General features: G+C 35.0%; 1 protein-coding gene and 1 non-coding gene across 5 annotated transcripts; one reads left to right on the top strand and one right to left on the bottom strand.

The window, feature by feature from the left end:
- Window positions 1–404: 404 nt before the first annotated feature.
- Window positions 405–477, bottom strand: TRNAK-UUU (transfer RNA lysine (anticodon UUU)). The gene has a single exon. It is a non-coding gene; the product is annotated as a tRNA-Lys (tRNA).
- Window positions 478–7,385: 6,908 nt separating this feature from the next.
- Window positions 7,386–16,621, top strand: LOC18443081 (LOW protein: exocyst complex component-like protein). 4 transcript variants are annotated; one of them, XM_088857552.1, is made up of 7 exons: window positions 7,386–7,661; window positions 8,011–8,105; window positions 10,795–11,809; window positions 12,555–13,079; window positions 13,467–13,655; window positions 14,496–14,598; window positions 15,910–16,621. In XM_088857552.1, exons 1-6 carry the CDS (start codon window positions 7,569–7,571, stop codon window positions 14,547–14,549), a joined length of 1,971 nt encoding a protein of 656 aa, XP_088713678.1. In that variant the 5' UTR covers window positions 7,386–7,568; the 3' UTR covers window positions 14,550–14,598; window positions 15,910–16,621. The 4 variants fall into 4 exon arrangements, with proteins under 4 accessions (XP_088713678.1, XP_011626607.2, XP_020528469.2 ...); XM_011628305.3 differs by having other exon boundaries at window positions 14,462–14,598; XM_020672810.2 differs by having other exon boundaries at window positions 7,386–7,737.
- Window positions 16,622–17,021: the final 400 nt, after the last annotated feature.

Genomic DNA, 17,021 nt, shown 5'->3' with positions numbered 1-17,021 from the left:
AAGAATGATTTTAAGTCTCATAAATAGTGCATTTTACAACATATTGTATACACCGCCCATTTTCAAGATTTTCATATGTTTATAGATCTACTTGATTTTAACCATTTGTGAAATTTAAAATTTTATAATTAGATATAAAAATAGATTTTGAGATAATTCTAAAAACATCTGACATCAAAATTAATATACTATGATAAAATTTGAAGGTGCACTTTATCTCTAGAGCTATGGATGCATCCGTATCCTAACTGCACCCATTAAATAATAAAATTATTTTACTTTCATTCCCTCTAAGTCATGAACAAAAGCAACGTAAAATTATTTAAAAGTTATTTTACTTTTCATTCCCTTTCAAGTCATGAACAAAAAAAAAATTTAATATTATTAATTGTACTGGTGCGGATCGCCGTCTGTGGGAATCGAACCCACGACCACGTGGTTAAAAGCCACGCGCTCTACCAGCTGAGCTAAGACGGCACCGGTACCTTACGACAATATTGAAATAAAAATAGCCTTTGACATCGTGACTTCTGGCAAAACGAAGAATCATATAACGAATAAATTTTAATTAAAATTTTCCATTTTTGGAGAAAGAGAGTGAATACCAAAGGGATTAATTGATAAGTTTTCCGGTTCTTTTAAGTAGTTCATTATGTGGTTGATATGAAAATGGATCATTTGCTCATTATTCTTCTATGTGATTAGTCGGAATTTCCAACTTGGTCCCGGAATGGATTGATTATCCAGGGTGAGGATGGATTCAAAGCGAACTAAATAATAATTTTAAATTAAAAAAATTGAAAAAATAATAAGCATATAAAATAGGTTGGAACCAAGTATTCCGTAAGTCGGGTTGGGATTTCGTTATTCTTTGACAAACTCACCCAATCCGGTGAGTGTATCAAAATCGAATGGACTCCTAGTTCTAGCTAAGAAGTAGGTCAGTCCCCACCATTTTTGGTTTAGACCGTCGACTCCTGATATGAATCGCTAATTTTTAAAATATTGGTTGGACTAGCACACGATTGCCTTGGTGATGATTTCCGTGGATCCCTCATATACAAAGACAACAATATTCTTTTTTTTTTTAAATGAAAAATGATAAGATAGGGCTACAACCATATTAAAATAAGTAAAGCCCCACTTTATAATTCATTAAAAAGTTAGAATTCAAGCGTTAGAAAACATTTACATCGATTATCTTGGCTTGAACATTATAGTTGTAAAAACAAAACAAAATAGGATTTCAAGCTCTAAAAATATGGTATCATAACAAATTATATATACCGTCCATTTCACCCTAAAAAAAAGTGTTCATAAATCTGCAAGATCCATACTATTTTTTAAGTTTCAACTGTCATCGCCAGCGTTGAAAATTGATTTTAAAACCATCATGAAGATTTCTATTGCCGAAAATGCTTTTTGGGTGAAGATTTAAGGTGAGATTTTATTTTGCTTTCATAAAACCTAAGCCTTATAGAAACTTGATCCTTATTTTATTATTTGTTATGGGTTCAACAGTCGATTTCTTCTTAATTTCTTATATTTCTATTGGAAAGCTTTTTGTCCTAGCGAAAGTGTCTTAGCCCGGTATGGAGGAGTGCTTCGGTATGCTACAGAGGGGTGCTTTGGTAAATTTTGAGGCAGATTGTGGGCATAGTTTATACTTTACAGTAACAGGTAAAAAGTACTAGAGAGAGGGTGAACCCTTTAGGTTTGGAATCTATAAGGGGAGAGAGAGAGAGGTAACCTTATATTTTATCTGAGGAGAGAGAGCATTACAATGGCATGGTATTGCATCCAACAGGGTTCAAAAGTGCATCAAGCACTTTTGAATGGTTCACTTTTGAATGGTTCAGATTGGACCAACCTCTAATAGGCTATAAGTTGAGACAAAACAGATTTAGATGGGCTGATTATGTGTAGCGGAACAATATCAATTAAGAGCTGTGAGTTAATAGAAGGCTTAAAAAAAGTAAAACATAAGGGTAAAAAGACATGATTGGAAGTAGAGAAAAAAAATATGGAGATTTATGATCTCATAGGGTATTGTTAGTATTTTTTGTTTGAAAAGTGTTTAAATGTATTTCAAAACAACAATTAGGGTTTTATTGTTCTTTCTTAAATTGCTTTGTAGAGAAAAAAGGATGTCGGTTTGAATCCCACATTGAAATGAGAGTTTTTTGAGTTGTATTTAAGAGTACGCATTCCCATAACTAGTCTAAGTACAAATGAGAGAAGAGGTGTATGAGCAGAGTATGTTAAGCATGTGACACGCATGCGCAAAGGCACTTGATGGTGCACTTTTTACAACCCTTGCATCAAGATGCATGGACTTGCTACGTAACAATAGAGCTGGATAGCATTTTTCACCCACCACATGTTTGAATTCAATATTTGAAGGTAGGCTCTAATTTGATTGTTTAGAGTCTAGGCTATATACAAACCGCACCCCTCAATAAAACCAGTGGGCTCTACTTACTCAGTTCTATCTCTTTCTCTCTCTAAGACATGCATGTGCTCTCTCAATAAAACTAGTGATCTCTACTCAATTTTATCTCTTTCTCTCTCTAAGACATGCATGCGCAAAAGGGTGTGATGGTGCACTTTTCACAACCCTTGCGTCTCTCTCAATAAAACCATTGGGCACTCCTCAATTTTCTCTTTCTCTCTCTAAGGGCATGTTTGATAACCGGAAGCAAGTTCATGAACTGTAAATTGGAAGTTCTTGAAGAATTATATATTAGTAGTTCTTGAAGAAATTATTGGTTTCTGTGTTTGATAACATGGGAAATTAAGAAGTTCCTGGCTTTTGTGTTTGATAACCTTTAAAGAACTATACATTACTCGTTCCTGAAAAAGTTTATGGTTTTTGTGTTTGATAACATCCCTGGGAAGTTAAGAAGTTCCTGGCTTTCGTGTATGATAACTTCCTGAGAACTTAAGAACTTTTTGGTTTCTATGTTTGATAACCTCTTGAGAAGTTAAAGAACAACTGAGTATCTATATTGGATTGGTTTTAAGTAATAAGCAAAATGTAAACGTTAAAATTGAGAACTAGATATTTATTTATTTATTATTAATTTATAGAATATTAAGTTTTGGATTACAATATCAATTGAAAGTAAAGTACGTTGGATTGAAAGAGAGAGAGTTATGAGATAGTTTTATTGATGAGTGAGATAAGCGTCCAAGAGACAGATACATTTGTCCACCAATTAACGCAAATGTTCCATGATAAACTTCATTGCACCTTAAAATTAAAGCAATCTATAGACAATGTCAAGCACAACTTCAATTTAATTAAGTTTAAACAACAACCTGTAATAGTTTAAACATGCATGATTAAAAATGCAAGAACTAGAAAATCAGCTCATTCAAACACACATGCACAATGCAAGTAGTAAGAAATCAACCCATTCAACAATAACCCATAATAATTTGAGCACTACTTACATTTAGCACTGATGCATCTGTATCCCAGCTAAAAAAATATACCTCATTCACAATTCAAAAATAAAAAATATATATCATTCACAAGTCATGCACACAACATTTATGTGCTCTCTCTCTCTCTCTCTCTCTCTCTCTCTAAGATTATAATGGCACACAACATTTGTACGTTATCTGTTAAGACATTTGCAATGCATGTCAAGTAACATTAACAATTCATACATCCATAAAGAAAACCATGTACAAAACCAGCCCATTCAACAATAACCCGTAATAGTTTAAACATACATAATTCAAAATGCAATGGAATGAACATAGCGTTCGACGAAGACTCAAAATTTGTGGCCACAAAATAAGGTCTATATGAAATGTAGAACAAGGTTCAATTACAATTGCTAGCGACTTAGGTAGGCCTCCCACAACTGCGTCATCATGACATCTCGTAGACTGACTCCAACGTCATGATCAACGTGCCCCTACTCAATTGCGAAAAACCATTATCTCCATCAATTACGAGTTGACTCTCAACCCTCATTCAAAAACACAGCTCTCTTTTGTTATTGGCTCCCTGTGTCATCATGATGTACTTGTGTAATATTGCACATGCAATAACTACATCGACCTGTGTTCGTAAATAATACTGCATTAGATTATTGAGTACAAGAAATTTGGCCTTTCAAAGTCCAAATGTCTTATCCACCACAATCCTAAGCGTGGAATGCCGCTTGTTGAATAACTCTTTGTGATTTTGAGGAGCTCGTAAGCCTGAGGTAAATTTGATTAGATGGTAACAGACTCTTTGATATGGACCTATGAAACCACACATAGTAGGATACCCACCATCTACAATGTAATATTTTCTTGTACCATGTGTGTGTAATGAGTATATTGTAAGGCCAAATATTACACTATAAAATATTGTACAGACCGAAGCAACGAAATATAGGAAGGAACATAGTTACCCTAAGGCACTGCAAACATACTGTGTTCATATAAGATTTTAGAATCTGATGCGGATCCTTCCCAACCTACAAGTACATAATGGAAGCACATATTGAAACCAATTGCAGCCATAATATTATGGCTTATAAAATCTTTTCTGTTTCGAAAACGATTATGCAATCGACTACGAACTCGAGCAGGGACATGAGTCCCCCAATAGCTCCGAGACAATCCTATTAAGAGAAAAAAAATCATACTATTATATATTATTTATCAGTGGATATGAGAACAACAATGTGGATTACTTGACACTCGCATACCTTGAAATATGAGTAAAAGCGTAGTGTATCACCAACAATGTGGGCTGTGTTTCATTGTTGCTGGTTGCGGGAACAAGGGTTCCAATTGTAAGATGGCTTTTAAAACTCTATGGAAGATGTAACTTATAGTTTGCTCTGAATGTTGGAACCGTTTATGGACCAGCCTATTCCACTGATCGTGTGTGACGGCGCTTAAAAATATGGCTACTTGTTCACCAACAGCAAAATATCTTATATCTGTAATGTTCATCCTCTCCTTTAACAAATTACATAGATTGATAAAAGCACATATTTCCATTCGTAACTTGTCGAATCACTTACAAGGGTGCCCTGACAACAAGTATTGGGTTCTAAGCTCGGCTAACACTCTACTCGATTTTGTCTCATTCTCTCTCTTAACTAAGCTTGGTTGCATAGAGCTTAGGCGCTTCTTATGTACATCAAATACTATATCGAAAGGGGGGCAAATATTGTTTCGAGATAGCGTTCATGCGTATCTGAAAATAAGAAGAGTTCGAGATCTAATTTTCGAAATGGTATCATTTTTTGCCTCCATTTCACCTAACCAAACTCCTACATATATGACCCTTGATGAAGCAAAATGGCGAAACATGATTTGTGTAATTGACTCCAAATAGTTGAGAAAATATTTTGATGAAGATGATGAGATTGAGCCATCCTCATGAAATGGTGAAAAAATAAATTTATTGATTTTAATTTTTATGTAAAAATTATATTAACCTGAAATTTAAGTCCTAACTTTTTTTAAGTAGAATTGAATAAAAATATTGATCAAATTAAATTTTTAGGTATTTTAGTCATTTTTTATTTAAAATGCTTTTAATCAATTTAATTTTATTATCTTTATAGAAATAAACCTACACCCCGAAATTTCAAATAAATATTTTTTAAATATAAAATACAAATAAAATATAAAAGTAATTTTGCCTATTAGATTGGGTCTTATCAAATCTTAATCATCGAAAAGGTGCTTGTGTACGGCACCATTCCATGATGCCTAGTGGATAGTGATATTCTTATGATATTTGAAATTCTATTAAGGATGGTATTACGCTTTGTAGACGCTTAAAAAGATGCACAAGCCCTTTTGGATAAGAACACGATTGAAACAAACTCATCTAACCATCACAAATATTTTTTTTTTTAAATTTTTTATTGATAATCATATTAAGCTGAAAATTGGGTACTATTTTTTTTTAAGTAGAATTGAATAAAAATAATAAAATATATTTTAAATAAAAAATATCGATCAAAATAAATTGAGGTCTTGTAATTAGTTTTATTCTTAATATTTTTTAATTATTTTTATATAGTTTTTTTTTTTTTTTGATAAAAACATACACATCGAAATTCAGACAAGTTTTATTTAAATAAAAAATAAAAAATAAAAAAATAAAATGGGAAAATAATTTTGAACCACTAGATTGGGCCTTATCAAATATCTAAAGGGGTGCTTGTGCACCCTTCAACCCGTCCATATGATGTGGACATGATATTTTTCTTAAGTATAAATTACAAAATATTGAGACATTTTTATGATTTAAAAAATTTAAAGAGATACTAGCAATGATTTTCGGGAGAAAGGATAGTGTTAATATTTATAGCACGTAAAGAGGGTAGTATGCTACGAATTTGGTAAAATAGAAAAGATACGGGTTCTATGAGTCCATAGAGAGGAGTATATGTAGAAATGAATCACCTCTTAAAAATCTAGTTTTGAGAAGACAGCTCTAACATAGAGATCATGAAATATGAAAGAATAAATAAATTTTAAAAATTAAAAATAATAATTTTATTGAGAAAACATTTGGATCATTAGTTTCAATTATATTTAGATGAACTACCCATTTGCATACATCTTTAAGATGGATGTTTTATACTTCGGGGACCGCAAATGTAGAAATGAGGTCCCCGCCGCATATGAGCCCATTTAGAAATGAGTCACCTCTTAAAAATTTATTTTTTAGATGGATTTTGGGACCTAATTTGAAGGACATGCAATCTGTAATATGGAAATCATGAATATGAAAAATAAATAAAATTTTAATTAATTTTATTAATAAAAAATTTAGACAGTTAGTTTCAATATTTTTAGATAGACTACCTATTTGTATTAATCTTTAAAATGGATGCTTTATACTTCAGGGACATTAAATGTTGAAATGTTGTAACTGCTGCATAAACAAACTTTTTTTTTTTTTTTCGAGTGAGTAAACAATTTTCTTTTTTCAAAAAGAAATCATTGGAAGAAAGGATAGTGCCGATATTTATAGCATGTAAAAAGGTAAAATATGTCATGAATTTTGAAAAAAAAATTTATTCTATGCGGGACCCATTTCTACATTTGCGTCCCCTATGTATAAAGCATCATCCAGAAACGATTGAAGTTAACAATGCAATGTTTTTTCCGTAAAACATTATATTATTTTTAATATTTATTTATTTATTCATACTCATAGAGGTATATGTCCTTAAAAAAAAAAAAACAGAAAAAACCCAAGAGTCCATCTCAAAAATAGATTTGCAAGAGGGGACTCATTTCTACAAGGACTCAGTCCATTTTGGAAAAAAAGCGATATTTTCATGTGTTTAACGTGCTACTTACAACACGGGCTTCTTTTGCCTGAGGGGAGAGAGAAACAGTAGAGAGAGATGATAGGCAACAATCATAGAGGGGGCAAAACTGTGGAGAGAGAAGGGGGAAAGTAGTAGAGAGAGAAGGGGTGGGCAAAGAGGAAAGCGTTACAGCAGCTGCTTCCCTCTGAGGAGAGAGAAGAAACCAGTAGAGAGAGAGAAGGAGGAGGAAAAAGGTTAGAGAGAGAGAGAAAGGGAATGGAGAGCAGTGAAGAGGAAGATTTCCCATCTCATGAGTGGATCACTCCACAAATTAGAGTGGACTCCATGTACCAATCCAAGACTGAGAAGGCATATAATTTGTTTGCCCCTACCATTTCATTTGCTGCATTTCTTCTCTTTCGTTTGCTTCCTATTCAGTTTCACTGTAAGACCCCCCCTAAATGTTCACTGAAGATATTTTACTTCAAATATTCTGAATTTATTGGGATATGGGTTTCCATTTTCTTCGGGTTTTGAAGCAACCCATGCTCTAGAAAATCTATTTAATGGTCTGTAATTGTAGTAAATAGAAATCTGTTTGGCTATTTGTTCTTACCATGGTGGGTTCTCACTGCATTGTGTTCTAAATTGCATAAAAGAATGCACTTTTTTGACATAACTGTGTATTTTTTGGTTTCCTGTAAATTTTTAATTACAGGGCATTAGGAGGCTTTGTTCAGAACTGCTTGATCTAAAGGACGCAGTAGACAACTTATGTGGTAATATGCAGTCCAAGTACACGGCCTTTGTTAGGTAACAAATACTTGATTTTTATGTGAAAAGTTTTAATTGCTATCATTTGCATGGAAAATTCACAAGCGAATAGATATTCAATTGAGCTTAATTTGTTTTTATTTTTTATTATTTTTTATTTTTATTTTTATAGTTTTTATTCCAATGCTTGAGCTCGCATAGTGATAGCAATTAGAAATGTTACTGATAATGGGGGGGTGTATTTACCAGTTATATTAGTGAAGACTTTGCATGTTACTTACAATTGTTCCAACCTTTTAACATTTTGTTTTTTGGATAAGTAATGAGAACTTTACTTGTTTTTTCAGTATAATCAAAGTCTTATACATAACCCCTATAATTGAATCTTCCGCATTCAATTCCTGTTTTAGAGGAGCCATGACCGCTTTGCATGTTATGTGCCTCCCTGTACCCTGAATTCTTTAGAAGGCTATCTGAAACCTCCGATACCACAACAAAAGAAAAAAAGAACAACCTCTCACACCGTATAATGTTTATATCTGGACTGGTGCTTACACTCTGTTACCATACATTTGCAACCTCTATACTCCATGCCATTAACTCATAGCTGTCTTGGAAACCATTATCTTACTTTCCCAGCTCCTGTCCTAATCCTCACGGCACTTAACAGTTTACTTCCCCATTCAGTATTTGAAACGATTATCTATCCACAAAGCCCTCTTTTTCATTCTTAATTGGAATATGCATTATCTATAATGAGGATTTAGTGACCGTGTTTTCATTCCAAATTGTCTTCTTGCTTTGTTCTTTTGGGTAATAGGCCCTTACCACATTGCAGAGATGCATCGTCTTCTTTCATTTCTTGCACTCTACCGAGCTCCCTCTAGAGCATGTCAAAAAGATTATTCTCTGAGGGAGCATCATCAAGAGCACCATGAAGTATATCAGTAGGTTGCCAAATATAGCCTCATTTTTAGTAATTGGACCCTTAGATGATGATTGGAAACTAAATTTTAGTCTTGCAGACCTACTAACCATTTTTTCTATCACTGTATCTCACAATTGTCTTCTCTGTGCATCGGCATAGAGGAGGAAGGCCAAATGTATGTTCTCATGATTATTTATTTTTTGAGAGTTCGAATATGCCTGTTGGAAATGCTTCCATTTTTTAAGAAGTATTTGGTTCTCTTTGGCAGAGGCAGGCTGCTAATTATCAATTCAACTGGCTACCATCTTACAAGTTACAACTGATGATACTAGGATGAGGTTGACCCTCATGGTTAATCCCAGATAGAGCATAATTTTTTTGGTAATCAGTGGTTTTGAAAACCATTTATTGTGTATGTTATCTTACCTTTGTAATGCATTTCCCGCTCTAAGGTCACAACGAAGGACTGCATATTTAAAGCTCCAGGAAAGAGAATACAGTCAGCAAAGGTTTTGTAATGCATTCCCCACTATAAGGTGACAACGAAGTGTCTTTAGTAATGAGAGTCAAGTCAGCAAAGGTCTAGGCCTAATGTTATGGTTCGAGAAGTTGTCATTTGTAAATAATATTTTGAACCGTGAAAAATTTGCCTCTGAATATTTAAAGGCTTTTGATGCTCAACACAGGAAGCGACTCTGGGGTGGAGAAATCATTTCAAATTTTTAACAGAATTTTTGATAGTGGAGTTTGTGGTACTAGAAATTGTGCAGTTATTTGGTGGAATGGGTAGTTATTTGTTTCGAGACCAGATAGCTTTATGGGAAATGAAGATGCATAGAAAATGTGGCCAATTGATTTTGAAAGAGAATAAAACATGATTAAGTGATGTGCCTGACCATGCAATGTAGACAAGTGTTATCAAAACTGGACCCTATAGGCTGGTCCTATTAAGTGATGTGCTAGTCTGATTTGATAATATTGATATGACATCTACTTGGTAGTCTCATATATTTTGGAGTTATCAATATATTAGTTTGGAAGTGGCTTGCAACTGCTAGTATTACATGTCGTTTTCATGGATAATCTGACAATGAAATTGTTTCCTCAGGCCATGCATTTTATGTGGCATTTGTGGGATAGAAACTCTTTGTTTGTGACATCTGGTAGAATTGAGGGGAAGTATCAGTCTATCAGGATAAGTACTTGCATTTTGCTAATGTAGTAGAGGCATTTGTAATTATATACATTCGGTGTATTTTGTTCTTATGTGCATGTAAATATAGCTTCTTATTTTGTATCTTCTTCACTGGTATATGAGCTGGCATTGTTATGTTACTGAATGAGAATCATATAAATAGATTTCTCCATTCTACCTCTAAATGTTCTTTTCCATTTGTGTTGTTTCATAATATTTGGAATCTGCTTTGTCTTACAAAAAACTGGTATTAAAAAATGGGTGTACGTCTTATGTTTTCCCTTGAAACTTCTGGTTCATCTAATTATAATTTTGTGATTTTGTTCATGTAATCTAGTCTTTTGGTTTATTGCTCAGAATGCTAAGATGCACTTCATGGACACCTTTTTGTATTTTTGAAAAGGATGCTCTTCTTGGACACTGATAAGCCATGTCTCCTTAGTCTTTTAAAGGTCATGCTATTGAAATCAGAATACCGCGATTCTCTTTTTTTGATTCTGCTATGGATTATATTTGTCAGCCTAATTTAACTTTGTTAATTTATTTATGATTTTTTTAATTAAGTTCCATTTCCGTAATGGATATTATGGTATCTTTGTATGCAGATTATCAGAAGAAGTTATTGAAATGGAGCATGAATTAATTGATCTTCAAAAGCATATATCTACCCAGGGGATTCTTGTACAAGATTTAATGAGAGGTGTTTGCCGTGAATTGGAAGAATGGAAGAGTGGGGCATTTGAGGCTAAGCAAGATCTTCCCTCCTATGAAATTGAAGACTTCCCACCTAATCAGATGCAAGACCCCAAGACTGAATTCTTTGACACCATAGACGTTCTTTTAGCCGAGCATAGATCAGAAGAAGCCCTAGCTGCTCTAAAGTCAGAAGAGGAAAAAAGCCAAGAGTTGCTCGAGTCAAAGGATAATTCAGTTTCTTCATATAAGCTTGCCTTTCTGAAAAGGAAGGAAATGCTTTCAGAACAGCTGGTTGAAATTGCAGAGCAGCCCTCTTCTGGTGTTCTTGAACTGAAGAAATCATTACTTGGGCTAGTTAAGCTTGGAAATGGTCCTTCTGCCCATCAGTTATTGTTGAATGCATATGGATCGCGCCTCCAGAAGAGCATTAAGGGTTTTCTTCCATTGTGTTCAATATACCCAGGAACGTACTCAGCCAGTCTATCGCAGCTTATATTTTCAACAATCTCAGTTGCATCAAGGGAGTCTAATTCTATATTTGGAGATGCTCCCCCCTACGGCCCGAAACTTAAGCAGTGGATTGAGTGGGAATTAGAGTCTATGGTTCAGTTAGTGAGAGAAAATGCACCTTCATCAGAGACCCCAATCGCCCTTCGTGCTGCCACTGTTTGTGTTCAGGCTAGTCTCAGTCACTGCTTGATGTTGGAATTCCTAGGGCTGTCTTTCTCTCAGTTGCTTTTAATCCTTTTATGTCCATATATGGAAGAGGTCTTAGACATGAATTTCAAACGAGCTATGAATGTGGTTGTGGACTTTGCAGTGAACGATGACATGGTGCTCTCATCACCTCAGTTCTCATCTCCATTTACACCATCAAATATTATGGTAACTAACAGTGGAAAAAAATTTATATCAGTAATTCAGGTAAGTTTACCGGCTCTCTTGAAATCTAAATCACCTGGATAATGTTGTCAATAGAAGAAATTCCAAAAAAAAAAAAAAAAAAGAAAACAAGAGAAAAAGAAAATGTCACTTGGAACATTTTAACAGTGTCATTTGAGAGGAAAGACCTTATTAGGCCAAAGTTTTTTCTTCGAGGATTATCTTTATTGTGGTATAAAATAAATGTACACTTATTGTTTGCTATAACGGTTTGGAGCATTTTTTGGTCTCCTTATCTATTGGGATTGTAATTGTATCTGAAGAATTTGTTATTCATGATCAAGTGTCTCTTTTGTCTCAATTTCTCTTTTTTAGATCAAGAGTTGTCTTCTCTCTCATATCTATGTTAATATTATTATGGACTTTAACGATCACGAGTGTGTTATTCTGTATTAAGTTACCAGAAATCATTGTCCAGGTCCTCCATTATTTATCCTTTTTTTTTTCTTTCCAATTCCCCTGAGAATGACCACTTCTTAGGCGATGAAACATGCACTTGGTCTTTTCTCTAGTAATCCCTGGTCGTTTAGACTAACAGGTCTAGTTTAGAAGCTATAATTAATTAACATAGAGGGAGGGAAGGTGGGAGGGACATAGTGCCATACGGGTTCAATCTATGCATATTATTCCTCTGATTAAATGCTTAAGTTCTGCTTTGCAATACGAAATTTCATGTGATACCAGATATCATGGTCTAAGGTATGACATCATTTACTGTTATTGACAGGAAATTGTTGAACAGTTAACACCAAATGCCATTCTTCATTATGGAGGAAATATTTTGTACAGGCTGGCTAAGTTGTTTGATAGCTACATAGATGCACTGATTAAAGTCCTTCCTGGTTCCTCTGAAGATGATAACCCTTCAGAGAACAAAGATAACATAAATTTCAGGGCAGAAACAGATGCTCAGCAGCTTGCTTTATTGGGCACTGCCTTTACTGTTGCTGAGGAGCTTTTACCAATGGCAGTTTCAGGTATTTGCAGTCAAAAAAATGAAGGTGATGAGCCAGTGAGTATGTCCTCTGATAATTCCAATCTTCTACCGGGTAATACTATCGAATTGAAAGATTTGAGACGCCATCTGAAGCCATCGCTTGATAAGCTTAGAGACCATTATTGTCGGCATTATGTGTTGAGTTTCATTTATTCAAGTGATGGAAAACCGAGATTAGATGCTCGACTATATTTGAATGGGAAAGCTGAAGATTTGTTTTGGGATTCAGATCCACTGCCTTCTTTACCTTTCCAAGTAGGTTAAATTCTCTTGAATTATGTTGCTCTTCTCTTGCTTATTTTCTCATTTTCTATTATATACAGTATATTTATGAACGAAAAGATTTTGGTACTCATAATCCATTGGTAATCACCATCCAATGAAATGATGGAGGTTCGGGCCATATCTTCGGGCAGGTGCCATGTTCTCTCCACGAGCACCCATCATTTTATCGGGCAATCATAATCCCATAAGACTATGACTTCCCAAACCGCATCAAATTATAATATACCTTGCATTTCCTACTGCTGTTCCTTTTTTTTTCCTGCTTTGTTTTTTACAAACCATTTCCTGAAACAACGCTCTAGGCCCATACTTTGTTTTATTCCATTTATCTCACCAATTCATTGTTCGTTGGGTCAGGCATTATTTACGAAATTGCAGGAGTTGGCAAGTGTTGCTGCAGACGTGCTGATTGGGAAAGAAAAAATTCAGAAAATTTTGCTTGCAAGGCTAACTGAGACTGTGGTCATTTGGTTATCTAATGAACAAGATTTCTGGGAAGTGTTTGAGGATGAATCTGTGCATCTGCAACCATTTGGATTACAACAAGTATGCACCTTGCTCTAATAATCTTGCACTAGAATAGCAAGGCTCTTCTGATGATTGAGGAAGATTTACCATTTTTTATTGAGCAAAAGCACCCAGTTTGGTTTTCTAAAGAGAGAAACAGTATAGATTTAGGACGTGTTTGGTACGCATGAAAGTACTCCCTCATGTGATTAGGTGTGGGAGTTTTTTTGACACCAGTTGGTCCCATCGCATGTTTCCATACCAATTGGCGGCCCATTGGTGAGAAAAAACTCCCAAACCTGATCACATGGGTGAGGTTTTTCATGTGAAGATACTTTTACAGAAGTATTTTGAGCGTACCGAACATGCCCTTACTGTTTGCATCCTAATGAAAATTGGAACCATCCCTACCAGGTGTTGGTTGGCAAATGTTGTTATTATCTATTGCAGTGACCCTAATACAGTCATATTTTCTTGCAACATCAAGTTAACATAGTTATGGATGTGAAGTTCTTAGCTGTGATGCCAAATGAAGAAGAAAAAAATCATGGTTTGTATGGCTGGTATATAACCTTCCACAATGCCCAGGCACATAAATCTTTCATTTTGAATCAATGGTCATGTTCAAACATTAGTGAGAAACCATTTTTTTCATATTTTTATATCAAGAAACAGGCGGTTTTATATTATTTTCATCACAATCAACACTATTTGTATTTTTGCATGTGTGCATGAGACCATGCACATGTAGAAAGGGAGGGAGATGACCTAATGGCGTGCAAACACTTTTATTTATTTATTTTCTTATTATTTGTTCTAACATTTATTCTTTTTTGTCCCATTAGTTAATTTTCGACATGCACTTTATTGTTGAAATAGCGGTGTGTGGGGGTTACCCTTCTCGACAAGTGCGCCAAATTGCACTCGAAATAATCTCACGTGCTATTGGGACCTTTGCGACTAGAGGCATAGATCCTCACAGGTAAAAAAGCCCACCAGTGTTTACTTCAATAATTGTTTTCTATTGCTTACTCTTTAATGTTGGTGTCCATTATACACATTATTAAACACAATGTATCATCATCATTATCATCGAAGCCTTTTCCCAATTAATTGGAGTCGGCTACACGAATCTTGATCCTCCATTCTGCTCTATTAAAAGTCATACCCTTAGGAAGGCCATAAGTTCTCATATCTTTTGCCACTACTTCTAATCAATATCTTTTTGGGCCTACCCTTTACCCTTTTTGAGCTTTCTACTTGAATTCACACCTCCTAACATATGTTGTACTGTGTTTGTGCCACACATGTCCAGCCCACCTAAGTCTACTTTCTCACATCTTATCGTCTATCGTGACTTGAAGCAGGAAATCAACCATATGGAGTTTCTCCTATTTTATGTATTTACCTATTACCATAGCGGAGATCAATCAAAAGTGAGTGAACGGGTCTACCCCTTGCCCTTTTTGGGCCTTGCACTTGAACTAACTCGCACCTTGTAACATGTGTTGTATTAGGTCTGTGCCACGCATGGCCAGCCCACCTAAGTCTAGTTTCTCATATCTTATCATCTATTGGTGCTAAACCTAAATTCCCTCGAATGTATTTATTTTGAATTTTATCCCTTCTTGTCTTTTTACCCATCTATCCACCATCCTCATCTTAGCCACCCAACATTAATTCTATGGGTATGTCGTTCTTGACCACTTAACATTCTGCCTCATAAAGTAAAGCTGGTCTCACAGCTGTCTTATAGAGCTTGCCCTATAGCTTCATTGGTATGCGGTGATCACATAAAACTCCAGTTGTACATCTCCACTTCGCCCACCAAGTTCTAGTTCTATGTGTGACATCTTCCTCAATCTCTCTATTTTCTTGGATTATCAACTCAAGATATCGAAAGTGCGCTCTTTTTGGTATTTCTTAGCCGTCAATCTTAACTATTTCCTCGTCTCTATTCCTATTATTATTACATTTACATTCTATATACTCTGTCTTAGTCTGATTAATTTTAAAACCTTTAGATTTTAGAGCTTCCCTCCAAAGTTCTAACTTATTAAACACAATGTATAGTGTGTATTACATGGTCATCTCCACCATCCATAAACAATGGAGATGGACCTAATTAGCCTAGCAAGACGAGTACAGTTCATCTTCACTGTCCACTGTCAGATTGAAGAATGGAGATGGTCCTATAGCATACACAAAATATACATTTTATATGCAATATACTTTACCTTTCAGTTTCTGAATATGATTTGGCGATTATGACCGGTTACATAATATATCTCAGTGCCCTACCTGAAGATGAGTGGTTTGTCGACATGGCAAAGGCAGCAATAAATCGATTTTTATTGGGAACTCCCGAGTCATCAGAAGTTGATGAACACAATGAAATTCCAATCGAAGAGTCTGATTTGTCAGAAATCGATGAAGACCATGTTGCTGAGACTGACAGGAAATTAGAGTTATCGGATGGGCATATAAATTTAGAGTTTGAAGGCTCTGATTTTGACGAAGAGGTTAATAGCTCATGCAGTATAGAGTCAGGGGAGTCATTTGCCTCAGCTCGCATGGATGACAGTGCGAGCCCATCTTCCTTAACCGACCCCGAAAGCTGATGAAACATATCACTCAGAGGTGAAACCCTCTCTCTAACCAGGACAAGACCTCATTTATCCATCCAAAATTACCTCTGTTATTTACAGATGAGACCTCTTCTCTCACCATCAAAAAATGTTCGGCTACGAGTAAGAAAAAGTGCCATATGCAGATCCATGCATGGATGCTCCATGTTTGTGATTCGTGATTGAATGGGAATCGCATTTTTGTTAAGGATGTGTCCATCCATGTTAGGACAAGTACTGTACAATAGTTGATCGTTTGAGATTAATCCGGTTGTTGTTATGTAACATGTAAATTATTCTAGCAATATGGTTCAAGGGCGCTTGTAGTGAGACTAATGGAGGTGACAAAAGATGTCATTGCTCAGTATGGGTTCTAAATCTCTCTCTTTGAAGCAGTGTTGGCAAACTCGGCCTGTCCAACTCTGAACCGGCCAGTGAAACTAGTCCTAGGAATTGGATGATCCGGTTTTGGTGGTCAAGCCGGGCATTTAAAAATAAAATAAAATAAATTGTATATAAAATCCCCAACGAACAGGGATTTGTTTGTATTGTGTTTTTGAATGTTTTTTATTATTTTGGCAGAGATTGGAAAGTGTTTTAGCCATAGAATATTTATTTTTATATTTTTTTATATGTTTTAGGAGAATTTCAAAAATATCCTTGGGTACAAATCTATTTTTTTCTACTAATTTTCAAGTTGATTTGGATGTGTTTTGTTTAATCATGTTTTAAATATACTTTTTATATGGAGATGCTTTAAATATACTTTTTATATGGA

The sequence above is a fragment of the Amborella trichopoda genome, chromosome 2, assembly GCF_054954075.1.
Source record: "Amborella trichopoda isolate Santa Cruz 75 chromosome 2, AtrichopodaSantaCruz75HAP2 v2.0, whole genome shotgun sequence".
NCBI lineage: Eukaryota > Viridiplantae > Streptophyta > Magnoliopsida > Amborellales > Amborellaceae > Amborella > Amborella trichopoda.
The sequence above is the reverse complement of the archived record's forward strand: the minus strand, read 5'-3'. Positions and strand labels throughout refer to the sequence as shown.

Coding starts and splice junctions, on each gene's coding strand:
- LOC18443081 (XM_020672807.2), top strand. CDS start 7,603: ATGAGTGGATCACTCCACAAATTAGAGTGGACTCCATGTACCAATCCA. Junction 7,738..8,010: donor GCTTCCTATTCAGTTTCACT/GTAAGACCCCCC, acceptor TTTTAATTACAG/GGCATTAGGAGGCTTTGTTC. Junction 13,080..13,466: donor TGCCTTCTTTACCTTTCCAA/GTAGGTTAAATT, acceptor TCGTTGGGTCAG/GCATTATTTACGAAATTGCA.